Below are 19,245 nucleotides of genomic sequence, written 5' to 3'. Positions count from 1 at the left end.
TCAGCCAGTGTCCTCTGGATTTTGAAGATGCTGGTGGCTTAATGTGCAGCCCAGCTGCCAGATTGGAAAGTGTAGGGTGCTCTGGACCTATATACACGTGTCACAGTATGACTCATGGCGAATGGATCTGTAACCAGGCGCACCTTTAACTGCCCCGCTCTCTCGGGCCTCCTCCCCACGCAGCGGCCGCTGGCCGGGCCGGGTGCTGCCCAGCGCCCCGCAGTTCATGCCCACAAGCGAGCAGTGGCCGCGGGCAGGCGCGGAGCGAAGCGGGAGAGCGGCAGGAAGGAGGTCTGCACTGGCACCCCCCAGCAGAGCCACGGCTTTACTCGTGACCACCCTTACAGCTGCTGCCGTGCTGTTTCTTCTCTTTTCCATGTTCTTGCCAACAGGCTCCTTTTAGACCCTTGGGATTTCGTTTGCTGCTATGATCAAGACAGAGATAGCAGTGCTATAAGGAAAAAGTGCAAAGCTGCCACTAAGGAGTCTCTTCTTCATTTAAAGTCTGTTCTTGGCTGCCAGTCACTTGACCTGAGTGGTCGCTGCTTCTATTACTGCTGTGTTGCTTGTGGAGCAAACTCCTCCACTTGGCCTTGTTCCTCCTGAGATGGTTTAGCATGTTTTCAGAGAGGGGAGTGTCTCCTGTAAACTGGGCCCACCTCTCAAACAGTGGCTCTACGATGTATGTCATGAACCCTGGGGAAGCACACAAAACAAGGCAGGTCAGCAACAAATCCATTCACTGAATGCCCTTCCCCATGGAGAGGGCCAAGAGGATGCAGCAGTGTAAACTGCAGAACACTGAGGAGAGAACGATAATGCCTCAAGCAGCCATTAACTCTTGTAAACATGACTTGTGATAAAGATTAAGTGCTTGTGATAAAGATATGTATCTATCTGTACGTGTAACAGTGAAATCTGAAAGAGAAATTCCCCTTTCAGATTCTCTCAGGGGGAAATGACATCCTTCTCTCACAAGGTTTCAGATCAGATAGTTATCTATATAAAATCACATGTGATGGCTGTGATTTTTCTTTACAGATATTAGAATGAACCCTCCCCTCCTTTTTTTTTTTTTTTTTACCCTTATGAAACCTTGGATAGGTTTCCTGTTTGAATGTTTTCAGAATGTGAATCATGACTACTACAGCCAGGATCTAAGCTCTGCATCTATGAAATTATTCAACAGGCTCACTCTATTTAGATGTCCCTAAACCAAAAAAAAAAAAAAAGAGCAGCTACCTGCAATTTTAAGACAATTTATTTTTAAGAATTTTTTTTTTAAGGTAGACACTGTTTTTAGCATCTGTTTTACTTAGTTGCTCTAGTCAGCTAGTTCCTTAGCTGTGGCTGTGAATGAGAGAGCTGAGAGTATAGTGTGTTGGAGCCCTGTAAAATACCTAAGAGGCAGAGATGATCCTTTCAAAGGCAGAGAGTGCTGCCGTGGCTATTCTGCTTCCTAGTACACAGCATGCTGGACTTACGTGAACCTGGGGACTTCTGCACTACCCTATACTATGTACCTATAACATACTTATATCCATTTATAGCCTTTGTTATAGATAGGTATGTTGCAGATGCCTTTTATACCGTAGAGTGCAGTGAAATTTGTATGCTGGCCTTTAATAGCACATGAGAACTTCTTTGTGCCAGAAAGGTTTGTCTGTTCTAACCTAATGGGGAATGGCTTTTACACCGGCTTTTTGTATTGGTTCACTCTAGAATAGCTGTTGTGCACAGTATTGGTTTGTATTTAAGTGAACTGTTATTAAAATGTCTTTGATGATAGAGGAAAATAAATTGAAATAATGCTTGTAAGACTTAAGCTGCAGTATGATTCCAACAAGCAGGAGCTCAGGAAGGGAACATTTAAAGGCAGAATTAGAATTTGGCTGCTGTTCCTTTGTTGTATGGGGATAAACTACGATGTAGCAGGTTTATCTGCAAATCATGACTCACTTCTGTCAGCAGGTTGCCACTGATGCTGTAACCTTAATGCGCTTGGATTTATATAACTCTGAAATGACCGGAAGGGCCTGACACTGCCAATAAAACTGCTGTCTGGGGTTTGCGGCTACAGCCCGGGCCTGCGTGTGAGGTCTCCGGGGTCGTTCGGGACTCCTCGAGGAGTGTTTGTGTTTGTGCCATGCGCGCCAGCTGGGCAGCCATCTTGGGTGCGGGGTAGGCTCGCGGTCAGGGCGGCAAGCAGGCCTCGCTTCAGGTGGCTTTAAACAGCAAGCTGTGGCTAGCCTTCCTGTGGACGTAGCTTTGGTCACAATGAGCTGAAGCTATTTGGGGATGAAAGTTACGTTTCAGAAAGGCTTGTTTCAGTTTGGTTGTCTCAACTTAGCTACACTATATTTCCATTGCAGATGACCTTGGTGTGGTAAAATTTCACATCAGTTAAGCTAATTTGATCTCTGTGGCAAAGTGAAGCTGAACTTAAAGCAATCACATAAGGAAAAAATCACAATTATTTATTATTAGATGATTTATTTTAACTCCTTGCTTCTTCCTCATGCTTTTCTGGCAAGGCAAAAGGAAGATAAACACTTTAGCAGCATTGTTCAGTTGTGAGACAAGGACATTTTATGGTTACACAACTGCCCAGTTAACATACTATACATATGGTATAAAACTACAGATGTATTTATGAAAACTCAGATTACAAACTAGCTATTAGGCTGCTGAGATCATACTGCAAACATTGCCCTGGAATCACTGCTCCCTGCTCTTGTGCTGTCCAGCACATGGAGGCTGTGGGCTGCCAATATGCATCAGAGCAGAGGACAGAAACCTTGTGTTTAGTGCTCTAAAGGCAGTGAGTTGGGCTTGAGACAGCTAAAGTATTGAGAAAAAAAAAAAAAAAGGAAAAATAGAGAAATTGGGATCCTGACTTCTTGATCCAAAACCTCCAGGAAACAAAGAAGTCTGAAAGCTCTCAGGATACCACATTATTTCTTTATTTTTCTTCTCCACTGGATCATGAAACTTACTTCTGCAGGAGAACTAGATCATCAAGTGCTTATGAAGAATCTGCAGGAGACTGGACAGAGGAAATAATGGTGACACTACTCCAAATTGTCAATCTTTGTTGCAAGTTCAACAGTTTTGGAAATTCTTTCCCTCATCATCACATGTAGTCAAATTACTTCATTAAAACAAGCTTGCAACTGGTTGATCATCTCTTTGAGTCAAGATCATGCTTCACCTCATAAGTAAGGCAGCAAGGAGTCAATCCTAGATCAAACGTTCAGGATTCACAAAGTTGACCTTGGCTGCTAGTTCACTGGGCTTATGTGGCAGATGGATTTTGTTTCATCACATATCACATTTCAGTTTGTGCTTGAGCTTGTGCCACACTGGGATAAACAGAGTGATGGAGATAACAGAGTGAAACTGGTGCTTACCAATTTGTATGCTTGGTATTGTGTCCTTCTGCTGATTACAAAGAGGGCTTATGTCCAGTTCAAATTTTTGTTCCAGGTCACCTACAAAAAAAGAAAATAATTTGCTGCCACTTGCATCTCTTCACATTAGCTATGTGAGACTGCAGCTGCAGGGATCCGAGCAGTTGGAATAGTGCACCAACAAAGACTACATTAAATGTCTGAATGCCTTTGTTTTGCAGACCCTCTTTTTATGCATTTAATTTTGGGTTATCAGAGGAACTAACTAATCTTACTAAGGAAAGTTTATCTTAGGAGAGGTGACTTTTGAATGAACATTAAATCTGAGCACTTAAGTGTTTTAAGGACTTTAATTTTCAGAAATAGTTTCTCTTACATGAGAAATACTTCTCATATGTTTTAAGACATTCTAGTTTATTTACTTACAGCTCAAATGTGCTCCTACTAGAAAAAAAATGCATAGTATGTACTTCAGAAACTTTGAATCTCCATTAGCACCGCAGGGTGAGTCGTTAGTGTGTCTGCGGTACCAGACAATGGCTGCTAAAGGGCAGCCTGCTGGAGCCTGGCACTTGGTCCGCAGCTGGATCTGCACACGCAGACTAACCAGGGCAGGAGCTTGAGCAACATAGGACCAAGTGTTGAGAGCTGTGGAATTGAAGTTATAAATGCGGATGAAGATAAGGATTAAATTAAGTTTGCCTTTCAGTTGTGATATAGCTGAGTGTCTGTAATTCCCTGGTTGGTCCAGGAAGTTCCCAGGGAGTCATCTGCCCAGGACTGTTTTGAGACCGTAGATGGACTTGAGACAACACAGTTGACTGAGCTCCTGGCCCCATCCACAACCCAGGACTGGACTAACTGGAGCAGGCGGGCTGCAGTTGGGAACCGGGGGCTGCTGTACATGAGCAGGGGAGTCTGGAGGCGCGGAGCAGCCTGCGGGAAGATGGCTGCTCCAGAGCCTGCTTCAGGCCCAACGGCTGCTCCAGAGCCTGCTTCAGGCCCAACGTGCTGCAAAGCTGGCCAAACTGAAAGAGTCACCTGAGACTGTTCCTGCAGGGGCAGAAGTGGGCAGGCAGCACAGTCTTCTGAATGGAGCTAAGGCAGTTAGTTAGGAGATGTGCTGTGTGTAGCTGAAGATAATCAACAGCAATGGTGCATGGCATGGCTGCAGTGGTGAGAGAAGACCACATGGCGACTAGATACATGAATCCCTCATTGCTCAGGGAGTTTCTTTTGCTCCATCTGAAGTTGCTGTTGTTCCCTATTCCATCCCCACTAACAGAGTGTTCACTTAAATGCTTTTGTGCCACACAGGCACATATAGGCACATATAAAATACTATATGCATTTTAAAGCCTTGCCTTCCCATGTAGTACACAATTGTTTCATAAAAGTGTGAGGGGATATTTTTGTTTTTAATTAGGTATTTAGAAAATATTAGTGAAACATGTAGAGTTTCACAGTCAAAAAGAACAATTCAACAAAAAAAAGAAAAATAAATGTCATGTTTCCAACTGTGCAGTTCTTTTGTCCACTTCTTTCCCCATATCCCTTCCAAAAATCTTTGACAGAGAAAGTGTCTAACTTTAGTGACATCCCCTCTGGAGATATTCTGGATTCACAGGGTTCACCTCTATGACTGTAAGTGTCCAAACATCCTCTTTGAACAGGTCTTTTACAATAGAAAGCTAAGATTTCCCTTTGCATGGCAAGAACTTAAGTTGCTGGTCAGTCTTCTTATGTTGCTATGAAAATAACTGCATGAATTAGAGAATGCTGAGAACTTTCACACTGGGGAAAACAATCCAACCAATGTTAAAAACTCTCCAGAGGTTTTTAACCTGGATATTAAAGGTGATTAAGCATTAACCATTTTCTCAAAACTTGTTTCTTGCCAAATCCGATTTTACATAAACAAATCAAGTTGCATTATTTTCCTTATGTGCCTATTTAACTTTAAAAATGTCCACTGAAATTATCTAGCTTTAATACTGATTAAAGATTTTCACTGTATGGACAAAGCCCTGATCACCTGAGATCAAGTTAAAATATTTTTCAGGAAGGGTTTGTGTTAAGAACCATTGCAGGCATCAATGTGTCTGATTTGTATATTTTATTTTAGAGCACCATATAACTTGAAGATCAGGATATGAATTTCTTTCACAATGACACTAAAATATTTACTACAAAGAATTTTAAAACTTTGTATGTGTTAGATAAGGAAGATCAAGCAAGGCACTAATCATGAGGATATCTGCCTAGTCTATAATTAAAAATGACACTTGTTCTCAGTAAATAAGAGCTACAGCTTTCAAATGCTAATCTCAGTGTCTGGTAGTCCTTTTGTGTCAACAAACCACCTTCAAACCCCAGGATCATGTGTAAGGGGAGACAGAGATCTACAAATATATATTTTTTAAAAATGAAGACATAATGGTATCTAAATACAAAACAAAAAAAGTACTGAATATAATGTATTAGCAGGATCTACAGCCAACAGTGATAGTCAGACCACAGTTCTGTACATTCTCCCAAATCAATTGCTAACTATTTTTTTCCTCGTTACAGGTGTAACAGGTCCTGTCTGCCCGAACATTCCATTTCAGAGGTCTGTTTGATGGGTTACACTAGTGAATCTTGAGCCTTGGGGTAAAAAAGCTTAAGTTCATTAGGGTTGAGACTGCTGTCTGTTTCAGCATGGTCCCTCATGTGGTGGATATTGATTATCTTGATTTTACATCTGATTAAATATAGCTGCATCTTGCTGTTTGTCCCATGGCACTTGAACAGCATCAATTCAAAGGCACTTCGCCAGTTCTAATTGACACTGGCTGAAAATTAACTTGCTGGCCTATTTGTCTTTAGTTGTTAATGTTATGGTCAAACTGTACTAACTACCGTCTCAAACGCCACTTAATTTTGTCATGCAGCATGAATTTTTAAATGAACTCTGCATTTCACTGTGCTTTTCCAGTATTCGTACTAGTTGCCTTAGGCTCTCAGGATGCTGCCAGCAATGAACTTAGTGGTGATTAAACTCCACTGTACCCCGTCTGTGTTGTGGCACAGCATGACCTTGTCTTATGCAGATAGAGCCAAATGCTGTAATTACTGTGCTGAAAAAAAAAATGCCAAAACCTGCATGACTGAGCTCTCTGCAGGAGTTTGAAAACATCTGCAATAGGCTCGAGCACAGTTTTGGCTTGCCTGCTTTGGTCCATTAAGCTGTGTTAGAAGAGTTCAGCATAGCGGGACTCGCATTCAGACTCCTCTGCGTGTGCATGCGGGAGAGGGTGTTGTGTTTGGGAAAGGCCGAGGGCAGGACTACCCCAGGCACCGTACTGGCTTGGAAAAGGGAGATGAAACAGAGGACAGCGCTGTGGTCGTGCCACCCTGGCACCGTCTCAGCCGGCTTCAGCTGACAGTGACCAGAGAGGGTGCTCGAAGCAGCACCGTGCTCCGCTAAACCCGTAAAGCACAAGCAGACACGCGCTCCTCCTCCCTCCTCAATTGAGGTGATGGCTCTGTGCAATAGCTGTTTTGTTCTTTTTGGGGTGGTTTCCAGGGCAGGCGGGCAGTGCTCACCTTGCCGGTAGAACTCCTCGCAGACCCGCTCGCTCCACTGCTTGCTCAGCTCCCAGAGGCGGCAGGGGTTGCAGATGTCGGCGCACTTGAGCGCGATCTGAAAGCCAGGGGTAAAAAAAGTGATGAGAGGAAGAAATTATTGTCTAGCGGCGTTTTGGCGGGACAGCAGTACAGTCACGAAACCCCTGGGCATAGAGTGATGCTGAGAAGGGTTAATGTCACCTTTTAAAAACTAAGCCATGCCCAAATGTGCCTTTTGAGGAAAGATCATTTACTTAAGCCGCAAACAAAACTTTCATTCAGCAGTCCGCTTTACTGTAGCGAGAACAAGGGGAGGGCCGCTTTCCAAGACTGCAAAGCCTTTTGGATATTCCTTGAAGGGAATAAGCCAACAAAAGCTTCAGGCTGGCTCCTGCTGACTGCCGCGCTTAGCATCCATCATTGGGGACAAGGAAGGGGAAAGCCAGCTCCTGTGACACTATTTGGGCATCGCTTCTCTGTGGTCTTGGTGATTGACCTTGTATGTCACTTCAATTGCATTTCATTGTAATGTCTGCAAAACTGTTTGCAAAGCTAAGCACAGGGTCCTTTGCATTGCCTCTGGCTTGGCTTCACTTTATTACTTAACACTTTCAAAGTACTTCGAAGGGAATGAGGATGGGAAAGCAAGAGATGTTTAAAATCGAGGAACTGATTCAGAAAAGTAAACTAATGCAAAAGTCTGCCTCTCTCTCTTGCTGCCTTGGAACAAGATGTCATGTACCTATTTCTCTGGCGATTGACCCCATCTGGTTAGCTTGACAGAGGACAGAATTCATTCTGGGACCCAGATGGGAAAACATACAATATTTCGCATATAAGTTGAGACCACTTCAATAGTTCTTCTAGAGAACTCTCCTCATCATACTGCTCTCTGGAAGGTCCTTTCAAATATTATGTAGTAATTAACTTATCCTCATCAGTCAAGCTTTTTTTGTTTGTTTTCAAGTTATTGTACAACTAATCCACTAAGCAAGTGAATATTGGCATTTTTGTGCCCTTAGCTTCTATCCTCAAGAAAGTAAGGAGAGTGTTATTTTTTTTCCCATGCATGAGATCTGTAATCTCTGTCCCTTTGGCATTTGTACAGCTTTCTTCCTTAATCTGTCAGGAAATATGATAAGCCATCACCCTGCTGTGCACAATCCATGGAAAAATCTGATAGAAGACTGTTTTATGGAGGCCAGTCAGGCAGGTTATTACGTTTCCCACACTTCTGGAAAGGAGAGATTTAACAGCTCAGCACCTTTCCTGTCACCTCGACAAACCGATAAAATGTAGATGTTTGTTTTATAACTGATGATCATTACCTAAACTCTTTTTATGTATTTAAGAGCAAAATCGATGTCTGGTCTCCAGTTTGTACATGCTGCTACTTTGATCTCAGTACTGTAATGCTTTAACTGGCAGAGGTTTATTTTGAAAAGCCTGTTAATGACCACAGTTTAGCTGGAAGAACCAATTTGAATCCATTTGATTTTTAGAATAAAACTTGTTTTCTTCATCATCTCCAACAGGGAAGCACCTGCTGGCATCATAAAAGCTGTCCCTGCAGAGACAGGTTAAGGGCATTGATCTTAGGGGCATGATTTGGGCACCTGATGTCAGATTGCCTTGGAAAGAACATGGAGTAGGAGACTCCATGGAGGAGTTTATGACTGCTTATCTTCATTGATGCTGTCCAGTATCCATTGCATTCACAGCTTTTTAACTCAAGGAATTTACTTACAGAAATACTTGCTGACCAGGTGAACTTTCTTATGCCATTCCAATGCTTTATCACAAAATACTGTGACTTGAAAAGCGAATAAAAACAACAGTAGCAAAAATAATTTTAAGAAGTTACCTGAAGCATAAAATGTCTGTCTTGTGCATCCTCCAGTCTCAAATCCTGATTGTCAAGGTGAGATTTCAGACGGATCAAAAACTCATTCTGTCTATTGATGTCTGTTGCCAGGATTAGGGAGCCTAATTGCTGTTCGATATCCTGTCTGCAATTAAAGGAAAATAAGCCCTTTCAGTCATGGAACCGTGGAATGTAATGGTTCGAAACAGACTTCTGCAAATCACAGCTACCATAGAGCTACTTCTTTCCTAGAGATTCAGTTTGGTCTATTTGGTCATTCTCTGCTGGAGTCTATTGGTTAAGGAGACTCATGAGGAATAGATAATGTGGAAGAAAAATGCCGTTGGCATAGCTGGTTCTGAAAGCTTCCAAAAAGTGCTAGGTAGGTGAATATTAAACAGTGCGATGCATCTAGAAAAATGTTCACATCTTACAGAAGAAGCCTGCATGATGTAGAGGATTTCTAGAGGGATATGAAGCTTGTTACTACTAGGTAACTAACATTTGTTCTTGGTAAAGTCACCTGTAAAGTCAATTTACTTTTGCGGGCTTGTTGGCTGGCCTAATAGATACTCAATGCTGGAAATAACAGTGCAAAACTAGCTGGGAAGAACTTTACATCAACTTTGCCTACATGATCAAGTGCTTTTTTTTTTTTAAAAAACTCTTTTCTCACCTTTCAGCCCAAAGGATGGTGGAGACTGAATGATGCTTGCCTGATGTATTGTGTGTGTAATTCCTGAGCAGCCGAGCAGCCTCTGTTCTGCTTGGCTAGTTCCTCAATTTTTCTCTCTGCTTGATTTTTATTTTTTTATTACTACATCTTTGCATGTTTGGTTGATACTATGTAAAATCAAAAATGCCACCAACGGCTCTGAAAAGTCCCATTTGTGCTGAGATTCCCAGTATCCCTAATGCTGACAGTGCTGTGACAGTGACAAATTCTTAGAAAACACTGCTGCTGCCTAACTGTGCCTCATGGGTTTTGTATGGGTAGCGGGAGAGGGCCTCTGTTGCAGCAGGCTTTCAGGAGCAGTGAGGGAAGGCACAGGCCGCCCTGAGTGACGTGTTTCCTTACGTGACTTCCTTGGGCAGGTGGGCCAGGAGCCGGGATTCTCGAAGCATGCCGATGGTAGACCGCCAGTGGTGATTTTCCAGCACGGAAACGTTCTAGGGAGGAACGAGAGAGATAAATCCACGGATTGGGCAGATACACAGGGTGCAGATACAGATTCACCATATCACATGATGGCTGAAGCTGTCTGGAAATGCTGTAGCAAAACTGAAGACAATGAGCCTAAAATGTTTTGTTTTCAAGCCACCTTTTGGGTTTAAAGGAATTGGTCTAGATTTTCAGAGTTAAAGACATTGTGCTTCTAAGTGTCCCTGAAGCCTTGCTGTATTATGATTTTTCTTTGGAGTTCTGCTGTGAACAGTTGAGTTAATCTAGTCTGAGCATGAGAAAGATTACATTCCAGCAGATTGTATTGTTTCTGACTAACTTGAACCAAAGTTGGGGGTAATCCTAAGAAACAGAAACACAGCTTTCTAGTGAGTCAGTAAATCTTAATTGAGTATCTCAGGTCTGCTGACATTACACTACAAGTATCTATGCTAACACAATGGATTCATACAAAGGTGAGCGTGCAAACTTGACTGATTTGCCATTTTTTTCTGTAGTAAATTCTATTGTTCTTGAATTCATGCCATATCTGATATGTTGTTTTGTGTTTTTTGTTTTTCCTTTTTTTCTTATTTTTTTCTTTTATTTTCTGTTTTATTTCCTGTTTTCCTAATAGAAAACACAGATACTGCAACTAAAATACTTTCCAAGCCTTCAAAGACTAAGTCCTTTTCTTTCGAGGATCTGACAGATTCAGAAACTGCTACGCAATGTCTAGATTACTTACAACAGCAATCCTGCTGTGTAGCCAACTTAAATACATTTCTTCTCCTTTTGCCTAAATACATTAGGATAGACTTTGTACTTTGACCAAAGAAAACAAGTGAATATAATGGCACATAACGACGTTTTTTTTCTTTCACCTCCATGCTCTGAGCTGAATCCTGGTCCCAACAGTTACCCAAGCTCATACACTGCACAAAGGAAAATCATGGGACAACAAGGGTCAGTTTCTTCCTAACCAAGAAAGATGAATTAGACAAACCCTGCCTGTCCCCTCTAGCCTTCATGAACTCCTATACTCTTCACACATGGCTTTAATGCAGTGATTGGCATGCACAGTTCCTGTGGTCTCATGGAGGTCCTAGTCTGATCTTGAGACACCCTCACTGCAGAGATCTGCTATGCAGCAACCTGTGTCCCCTTCCAGAGCTGTAGCATGATTTGCTTCAGTGACTCCTGCCTCAAACACAGAGCAACATTTATACTGTAGCTCTATATGCAACTATATGCAGTTGTTCCAGTCCCGTCAGTGACCACTGAGGCTCTGCATTCTGATTTTATGTCTCTTATGAGAAACAGTAAGCTCCTATGGCTCCTTATTTGCTGCCCCCTTATCAGTTTTGAATCTGTTTTCATAAGATGCTTTCTCCTGCCCCTTGTGTAGTTTTTTTCTTTAAGGAGTTTCTGAAAGAGAACTTTAATAAAAGATTGTAGAGAATCTAGCTAAACAATGCCCACTGGGTTGTCTTCATCTCTCTTCTCTTTCAAAATATTGTGAAGTTTCAGAGACAGTCTTCCCTTCTGTATTTCAGAAGCTAGTATACTTTTAAGAGTTTAAAATTAAACAGCATCTTATTTATTCAGTTAATTTCCCTGGAAATCAGAAATTGAGGTTGCTGGGATCTCAAGTGATTTGAACAATCAAGTCGTCTTTTGAGTTACTGTCTTAAGCTGGTATTTGTTGATTACTTAAGAAGTTGTTATGGCAGTATGGTTAGGGACCTGACATTTTTGGTGTCAGTGTGAAATGTTTTCTGTCAAGACAAGTATGAAGAGCAGGCTTGTGAAAAAGATCACATGTGGCTATCTGAGGAAAACTGAAGGAAAAATGGGAAAAAAAAGGAGTTAATTTCAAAATCTAAACACTGTTGTTTCATATGCTAAGTACCTATATTGTTGTTATGGAGCCTGTGTTGTACAGCCTAACTACCTATGTTGTTGTTCAACTTACTGCTATGGGATGACTTCTTCCTTCTGTTCTCCTACAGGACTCAGAGGAGTCTTGTTTTTGTTCCTACGTATCCAACCCTCTCTTGGCAGTATCCCTCCCTAACCACCTTCACAGAACACAGAGTGTGGTTTGTCCGCACTCAGAGATCTAATTTTGTTCCTGTAAACCCCTCCCCTCATCTCTCGGCCTCCAAAACTCTGTCCTGGCTTTTTCTTCTCCTCCCTCTTTCTTCCCCAGCTGTTAGGAAGCCTGAATTCTGCTTTATCTGCTAAAAGAGGAAAATTTTGAGACAACGAAGACCAGAAAATACCGCCAGGTACCAGTCTTTTCTCTTCTGCAATGACAGAATTAAGATGAAACTGCTACCTTGGAGCCCTGGGAATTAGGACTTATAAAGAAGGGGGACTGCCTGTGGCAGAAAAGGACAGAATAAGGAATGGCTTTTAGGGGTAAGGAAGGCTCAACTCCATGAGAGACTGTGCAGAGAGACTTTGAGGGATGAGGAGCCCGTGAAGGTACTGGAACGGCATCAGAGAGATATAAAATGATCAAATTTGAAGGTGGGGGTGGCTTTTGAGAGGCAACACTTTTAGCGGGGATATGAACAGCTCCATCTCCCAACAACTACCTCAGCTGCAGGGATATGCTGAAGCAGGATGGGCCTGGGGACTCTTGCCAGTGGAGGTTACTGAGGCACTAAGAAGGGGATATGATATAGTTATTGTTGGAGATTAATCTCCATATCCAATCCTGGAGTCAGGCTGCTGACCTGCAGCAAAGTCCTCAGCAATCACTGCTAAAGCCCCGGCCCGATGCGGTGTGACTCCTACTAGTGCTATGAGGCAGGAGGAACACGCTGCCTACACGTGCTGCAGCATTGCCTATTTTGTGACACAGGCCTTTTTGCCCTTTCGCTCCCACTGGCTCACAGGTGGGTTTGCGAGCCTCCTGTCCTCAGTGTTTTCTGTTTCTTGCCACATGCACACTTCCCATGCTGATGCTCCCAACTCTCCCAAGCTCTGTGCAGAAAACCTGCACTTGCTTCATGCGGAAGACCAGCCTTGGGTGTACAGGCATCCAAGAACATTCTTGCAACCAAGTACTAATCGCTTAAAGGGAAAAACAAGCTCGGGTATCCAGCCCAGAGTAGTTCAATTTCTGTGAGTTTCTGATCTTTGCTCACTACTATACTGGGAAGCTAAATCAAAGTTACTACAGTATTTGGTTTCTCACACTTAAAAGCACATGGACACGGGAAAAGGAAAAGTCGAGTTAACAAGTGACAACTGAGCGTGAAGTCATATGACACCCCTGCAAGCAGCCAGAATCCCTGAGGCTGTTGGCAGCAATTAGAAGAGTCAGCTTTTCCACCCGGGAAGCCTCCTCTGCCTTCGGAAGGCTAATTGCCACTAGCTACCTGACGTCTTTGCCTAGTGGGAGATAACCTGTACATGAAAAAGGCTGTGTGATAGCTCGCTAGTGCGAAGTTCAGGCTAGTAGTTTCAGCTTCCAACTCTGATTTAAAGTTTGCTTCCCTTCCCTTTTTTTGCCTTTTTTTTTTTTTTTTTAAACACTGAATAGCATAGGTTTGCTTTTATGGCTGAATGTTGGGAAGCCTCTGTAGCATCTAGAGCCTTAATTTAGTGGATGGTTACAATACAGGCTTCATAACAGGTGGGCAGAGGGGGGGAAATCCATTATTTTCCTTTGACTAACACAAAATCTCCAACCTGTGACTTTCTCTGAACTATCCACTGGCTCCTCAAAGCACCACGTTGCCTACAGTTACATATGGAAAAGGATAATAAGTTGAGGAGAGGAGCATTAGCCATTATCTAGTTCCAGAGAAAACTGCTATTTTGGATCAGAGGGGATGGCGGGCTAGATATCTTCCAATCCATTCTTCCAGCCCTAGGCACTGAGCACTGTGAATCTACAAGCAAAGGAAATCCAGAGGTGGAAATGCAGCAAAAATCTGTCCCTCTTACTGAAGCTCTCACTCTGGTATAATTATACCAAAAGCATCATTCACCACCAAATAACTCAAAATCATATGGTAATTGGTTTAGCTATACAAACTTAAATTCCAGAAAATGGCATTTTAATTAGAAACTCTGCTTTTAAGAAAGGCTGCAAAGTATAACAGTTATAACTGACACTCAATACCTATTTCTAATTTTACTTTATATATGGATATACTAAAGCTACTTTCATATACTTCTAAAATCATTTTTGTAGTATAGATATTGAATGTGATCGTTCTAGGCTTATAAACTATTAGTCTTCACTTCAGATCCAACCAAAGATAGAAAATCCTAACTCTCTATTCCTGAAGTTTTAAGATAAAATCTTGTTTATATCAAAGCTATTTGATTTCCTTGGACATTCATACTCCTGTCTCAGCAAAATACAGTATTTATTTTTAAGGAAAACGCAATATGACTTTTTCAGGTGTCGGTCTGATGTTTTAGGTTGGGTAATGGAAAAGCGGGATTGCATCAGGCTGGACAACCTTGTGTAGTACATTGCTTTTACTCAAAAGAAGTAGAAATAATGTTGGATAAGCTAAATCAGAATTACAGCTAATGGGAACTTGTAAGTCTACAGAGACCTAAGACAATGACCATCCAACAAGAGCACAACTTTTATTTTTTGCATTAATGACAAATGATGTCTAGAAGCAAAGCCAGCATCACTTAACAGGGAATGCTCCTGTGATCCTCACAGAAGGCTGATTACAAGGTCCCTGATGTCACCTTTTACACTGTCCTTGCAACGCTAGAAACTTGAACGAGGCACTTGCACTTATGTGCAAAATTCTGGTTCCTGACATGCAATAGACTCATGTGGAAATATCTTACACCTTACAAAAATGCTTTCTATCCTCAAATAGTGATTTAATTTTAAAATAAAGATAGAAAGTTTTCAACTTTTGTGTGATGACACCCATCTTTCTGAAACACAATTCCTGAATATACGCATGTCAGAAGCTGTCAATAGCTATAGCTGTAGCTGTGTTGGAAGATGTAAAAAAAACCCACAAAACCCTAGAAAATCTTAACCTCAGTTTCAAGCACAAGTTAAAGTTCTAACCTTCACCAGAATATAATTGCCTTTAAAAATAATCTTACTAAATCTAAAGTTGTCACAAGAAAAATTGAAAAATCTCTCCAGCATTGATTAACAATTAATTAGAAAACAATTTAAGACAAAAGAACATAGATCAAACCTGCCCTATCATTAACATCAAATACGTGTCTTGTCATGAGCATCCCTTAACATGGTACTTAAAAATTCCACTTACTCTCAAAACACTCTATTTTCTGTTTTTGTCACTTCCTTTTCTAACCAACAGTTGAAAGTAAATTCAAGACAAGTTAGATGAGCAGGAATCATCTCTCCAAGATATTAATATTTTATTTTAGCTCCATCTTTTTCAAATTAGCCTGCATTTTAAACCTAATTATATTTTACTGTTTCCCGCTATTAATTTAACAACAACTTGTTTACAACCATTCAAAGGGCCGGAGTTTATACTGAACGGCTCCATTCCTTTTTAAAAGGGCCTTAACACAATTTCTCCAAGTCCTCTGGCTTTTTTTCCCCCTCCGCATTCAACTGGCATTTGGAAAAGTCTGGAGAAAATGCTCCAGACACGCACGGGGATGACTTAACCAGGCGCATCACTTTGTGGCAGGGCCAGGCACAACGTTTTAACTGCCTGATCATCCCTGTGTCCAGGCTGGAGCTCCTGCAGCCTTGACTGTATCTCGAGGCACAAGGACAGCTCAGCTGTTAAGCAATCAACTGCTTATCCAAAACCCAAATGATGCTTGAGTACGGGAAAATGAGAGAGAAGCTCATTTCAAGTACACAAAAAACCACAACGGCTTCTTGATGTAACAAGCACATGCAGAAGGTACATAGTTAAGAGTGAATTAAGATTAGTGCAATGGAGCAACGGTCAGCACACATGCAGAAGTGTAATGGAAGAAATAGGGACTTGTATATGTATTAATAGATACGCACACACAAAGATAGGTTCATTACACTGAACACACATATATAGTAATTGCAGATACAATCACCAGCTACAGTAATTGTTATGGGACCAACTCTACAAATACAGAAAAAGAAGACTACAAAAGTCTGTGGAGGATGGGTTCACAAATTGCCACTAATCAAGAGGAGGTGTTCTTTCTTGATATCTCTATGCACACGTTTGTAAATATCTACAAGTTTTCATCTGGTTTCTTTTATCTTCTCTTTTTCATTAACTGCAGTATTTAACTTTACTAGATCCACATGAAGCAAAAGCTTCTTTTAACGTAGCACCAATTTAGAACATTCCTGCTGTTCACTTGCTTGCTGAAGGAAAAGGAAGTACAAATTCTCCCTCTTGTGATTTTTAAATCTCCTACCTACATTTTCGTACCCTAGATGATCCACAATAGAAATAACTCTTAAAACCACAAAAGAAATAACTGGATTTGGTTTAAATGTCCTCAAAAGATACTGACATTTTCACCTTGTTTCTCAGGTCTATCAGCCTTGCTATGAGAACAGATACCCAATGAGAAGCTTTGCTGAGACCATCCAGACTCTAAAACGTACGTTAACTTGATCACCACCACCCACAGCCCACCTCGACTTTGGTATAAAAATGTTCACTGCAAATTGCTCTACATATTCATCGACATGATGAGCAGTTTTACCTGATAGAGGCTGGCAAGGTGGTGCTTAGTTTTGATCAGAAAGGGTTGGTTGACCCCCGGGTGATCTACATCATGAGCTGCAGCAGCTAGCAGTCCAAGCATGATGTCCAAAGGGGTAAGGAAGTTGGCAAGCTGAATCACATACGTTAATCATAACAAAAACACAAATGGTAAACAGTTTCTTTCTTCTGGCAAATAAACAGACCAGCAGACATATCATGACATTGCTCTGTTTTGTGGAAGAGTACACAAGTGATCATATACAAATAAATTTTGTAAACAGTCTTCTTGAGGTAGCTTGTAGAACAGACATCTATAAAAATAGCAGTCTATATATGCACTGGTACATTTCCTATTCCTCATTTCTTCACTGTTTATGGCACTACAGAGAAGGTAATTAACACAAGTCTTGAACTTAGTCTAAAAGATTCAGTTTTAAAAAGAGAAAACAGTTATGCTAACCGGTTGGCATATGTTAGGATATATGACAGAGCTCTGACATACTAAATATTTAACAATACCAGCAATAGGTAAGACCACATTTCTGGCAAAGCACTGTACTGTAAAATGTAGCGAGTTTATAATTTTCTTAAATTTCAGACTTGGTTGCTAGACATCTCAGTGCAAATACAGGTGTTTAATTAGAAGACAAAGTTTTGCTTCCTAGCTTCAAACATATAAGTTTGAAAGCTTGTCCAGATTCTTTTCTACTATAAAACATCTAATTCAGAAGCAATTGTTGGAAAATAACAGCAAGTGTTACGGCTTTCTACTTTGGAGAGTTAGTTAGCTAGTTATCAGCTCCATGAATCTGTATAGAGTACAAATCTATGATCTGCACGAAGCATTCTGTGATGAGAAATTAATAGATGTATCCTACAGATGTTGGATGTCAGCTGTCCACTCCACTTTGACAGCAGGGACTTGCAGATCTTGCAAGAGATAAAAGTGCAGGAAGGCTGAGACCTGCTCCTGTCCTCACTTACTACTACTTTATTCTGGTCTGTCGGTTTACTGCTTCTAGCAGATCCCTTCATTTGAGTCATAATCAAATCAGCTAATGTCAGTTATACTCTTACACTGTGCTTAGCATTAAAGCGCCTCCCAGGAACACATTAAGCAAGAACCCAGTCCTCAGTCATCCTAACTTTGTTGGGACATGCCATAGCATTCAAGAAGTTGCTGTTCACTCTTTCAGAGGACACTTCTACAACAGTATCAGCTAAAGGGACTGTATTCCCACTTTTGTTGCTTTGCTGCCCAATCTGGCATTCTAAAATGCGGATGACAGGGGCCTATGCCTTGAGGTAGCTGAGGCACGGGCACGCGTTCCCTCCTGCAGACTTTCCTGGGAGGCCGTCACCACCGGCGGGCGACTGCCACACACTGCTGCAGTAAATCCTGCCAGAGCTCCTGTGACAGCGCTCTGATATATCATCCGTGTAGCGAGAAGTGACGGGAGCAGCTTGTTTCCAGCAGCTGGAATCTGTAGCTGACTCCATTGACTCATTGCCGACTTCTAGCATGCAATCGTTTACCACTATCTAAAAATAGTGTGTTTGTTTTTAAATCTTGGGGAAACAATTTGAGAATTATCTGAAAGCAAGATCAGTGTGAAAGGCTGCTCTTACCTTGGGCTCCCTTAGATAGCAGTGCATAGCTTGTGTAACGTCAGCAGCATGGACGGCGTTGTGGTAGGGGTTTTGGCTATGGTAATCTTCTTGAACCATAACTAGGAACCAAAACAGAAGACAAAGATCCTTTGGTCTCTGAACTTCGTGGCCACAATTGGAAATTGGATTTAAAATACAATTCAGAGTTTTACAGTCAGCTGAGTTTCTTCAAATATCTCAAGTGTGCATAGACTGGTGCTTTTATAGGGATGCTTTTAGAGAAAAAAAAAAGGTGTATGAAAGGATTTGTGAGGCCCAAGGGGATATACTGGGTCTAGTTCATAAATCAACTCTTTCTTGTCCTACTGAAGGCTCTCATTCAGGAATAAAATAAATAAGGAAAAAAAGGCAAACCTATCCACAACGGAGTGTAATTATTTAGGTTGCTGTCATAGGCGAGTAATATGTCATTAAGGCAGTACCACCTATTTTACAACAACAGGGGGTGAGGTCCCCATAGCCTCACATCATTTATTATTTGAGTGACTAACTATAGCCAAAGGTATTCCTGCATCCTGCAGGCAGGGAATTGAAAGATTTGGGTATTTGAAGCAAAACTCTGTTGATAGTGTTGCTCACATCTACGTTTCCATTTAGCATACCAGTCCCTCTTGTTTTAATTTGTAGTGCTGGAACTGTTCCACCTGGAAGACTGTGAGCCAGCCTTTTAATTCTCAGCTTCCACTAGCACAAGAAAATCATTGAGATTTGTGCTTCAAACTCATCTGTGCCTTGCAGCTCTGCCTGCAACATTAGATGATCTACTATAAATCCTGGGGCAACACCACTTGCACATAGGAAACTGGATGTGATTTTGCCCAAATTGCTCTCCTTGAA

At 41.6% G+C, this 19,245-nt stretch overlaps 1 protein-coding gene across 2 annotated transcripts in view; it reads right to left on the bottom strand.

Annotated features, from left to right (window-relative positions):
* Window positions 1-306: 306 nt before the first annotated feature.
* The window catches only part of PDE7B (phosphodiesterase 7B), a 169,616-nt gene continuing 150,677 nt past the window's right edge, over window positions 307-19,245 (bottom strand). For both annotated transcript variants that reach the window (XM_088529870.1, XM_088529869.1), the window contains 7 exons: window positions 18,367-18,467; window positions 16,736-16,867; window positions 9,962-10,053; window positions 8,884-9,028; window positions 6,999-7,095; window positions 3,411-3,491; window positions 307-696 (listed from right to left, as the gene is read on the bottom strand). In XM_088529870.1, coding sequence (XP_088385996.1) covers window positions 479-696; window positions 3,411-3,491; window positions 6,999-7,095; window positions 8,884-9,028; window positions 9,962-10,053; window positions 16,736-16,867; window positions 18,367-18,467 — 866 coding nt within the window. In that variant the 3' untranslated portion in view covers window positions 307-478. The remainder of the gene's footprint in view (window positions 697-3,410; window positions 3,492-6,998; window positions 7,096-8,883; window positions 9,029-9,961; window positions 10,054-16,735; window positions 16,868-18,366; window positions 18,468-19,245) is intronic.

Source organism: Tinamus guttatus, unplaced genomic scaffold, assembly GCF_059628265.1.
Source record: "Tinamus guttatus ecotype Peru unplaced genomic scaffold, ASM5962826v1 Tinamus_guttatus_pri_ptg000351l, whole genome shotgun sequence".
Lineage (NCBI taxonomy): Eukaryota > Metazoa > Chordata > Aves > Tinamiformes > Tinamidae > Tinamus > Tinamus guttatus.
The sequence above is the reverse complement of the archived record's forward strand: the minus strand, read 5'-3'. Positions and strand labels throughout refer to the sequence as shown.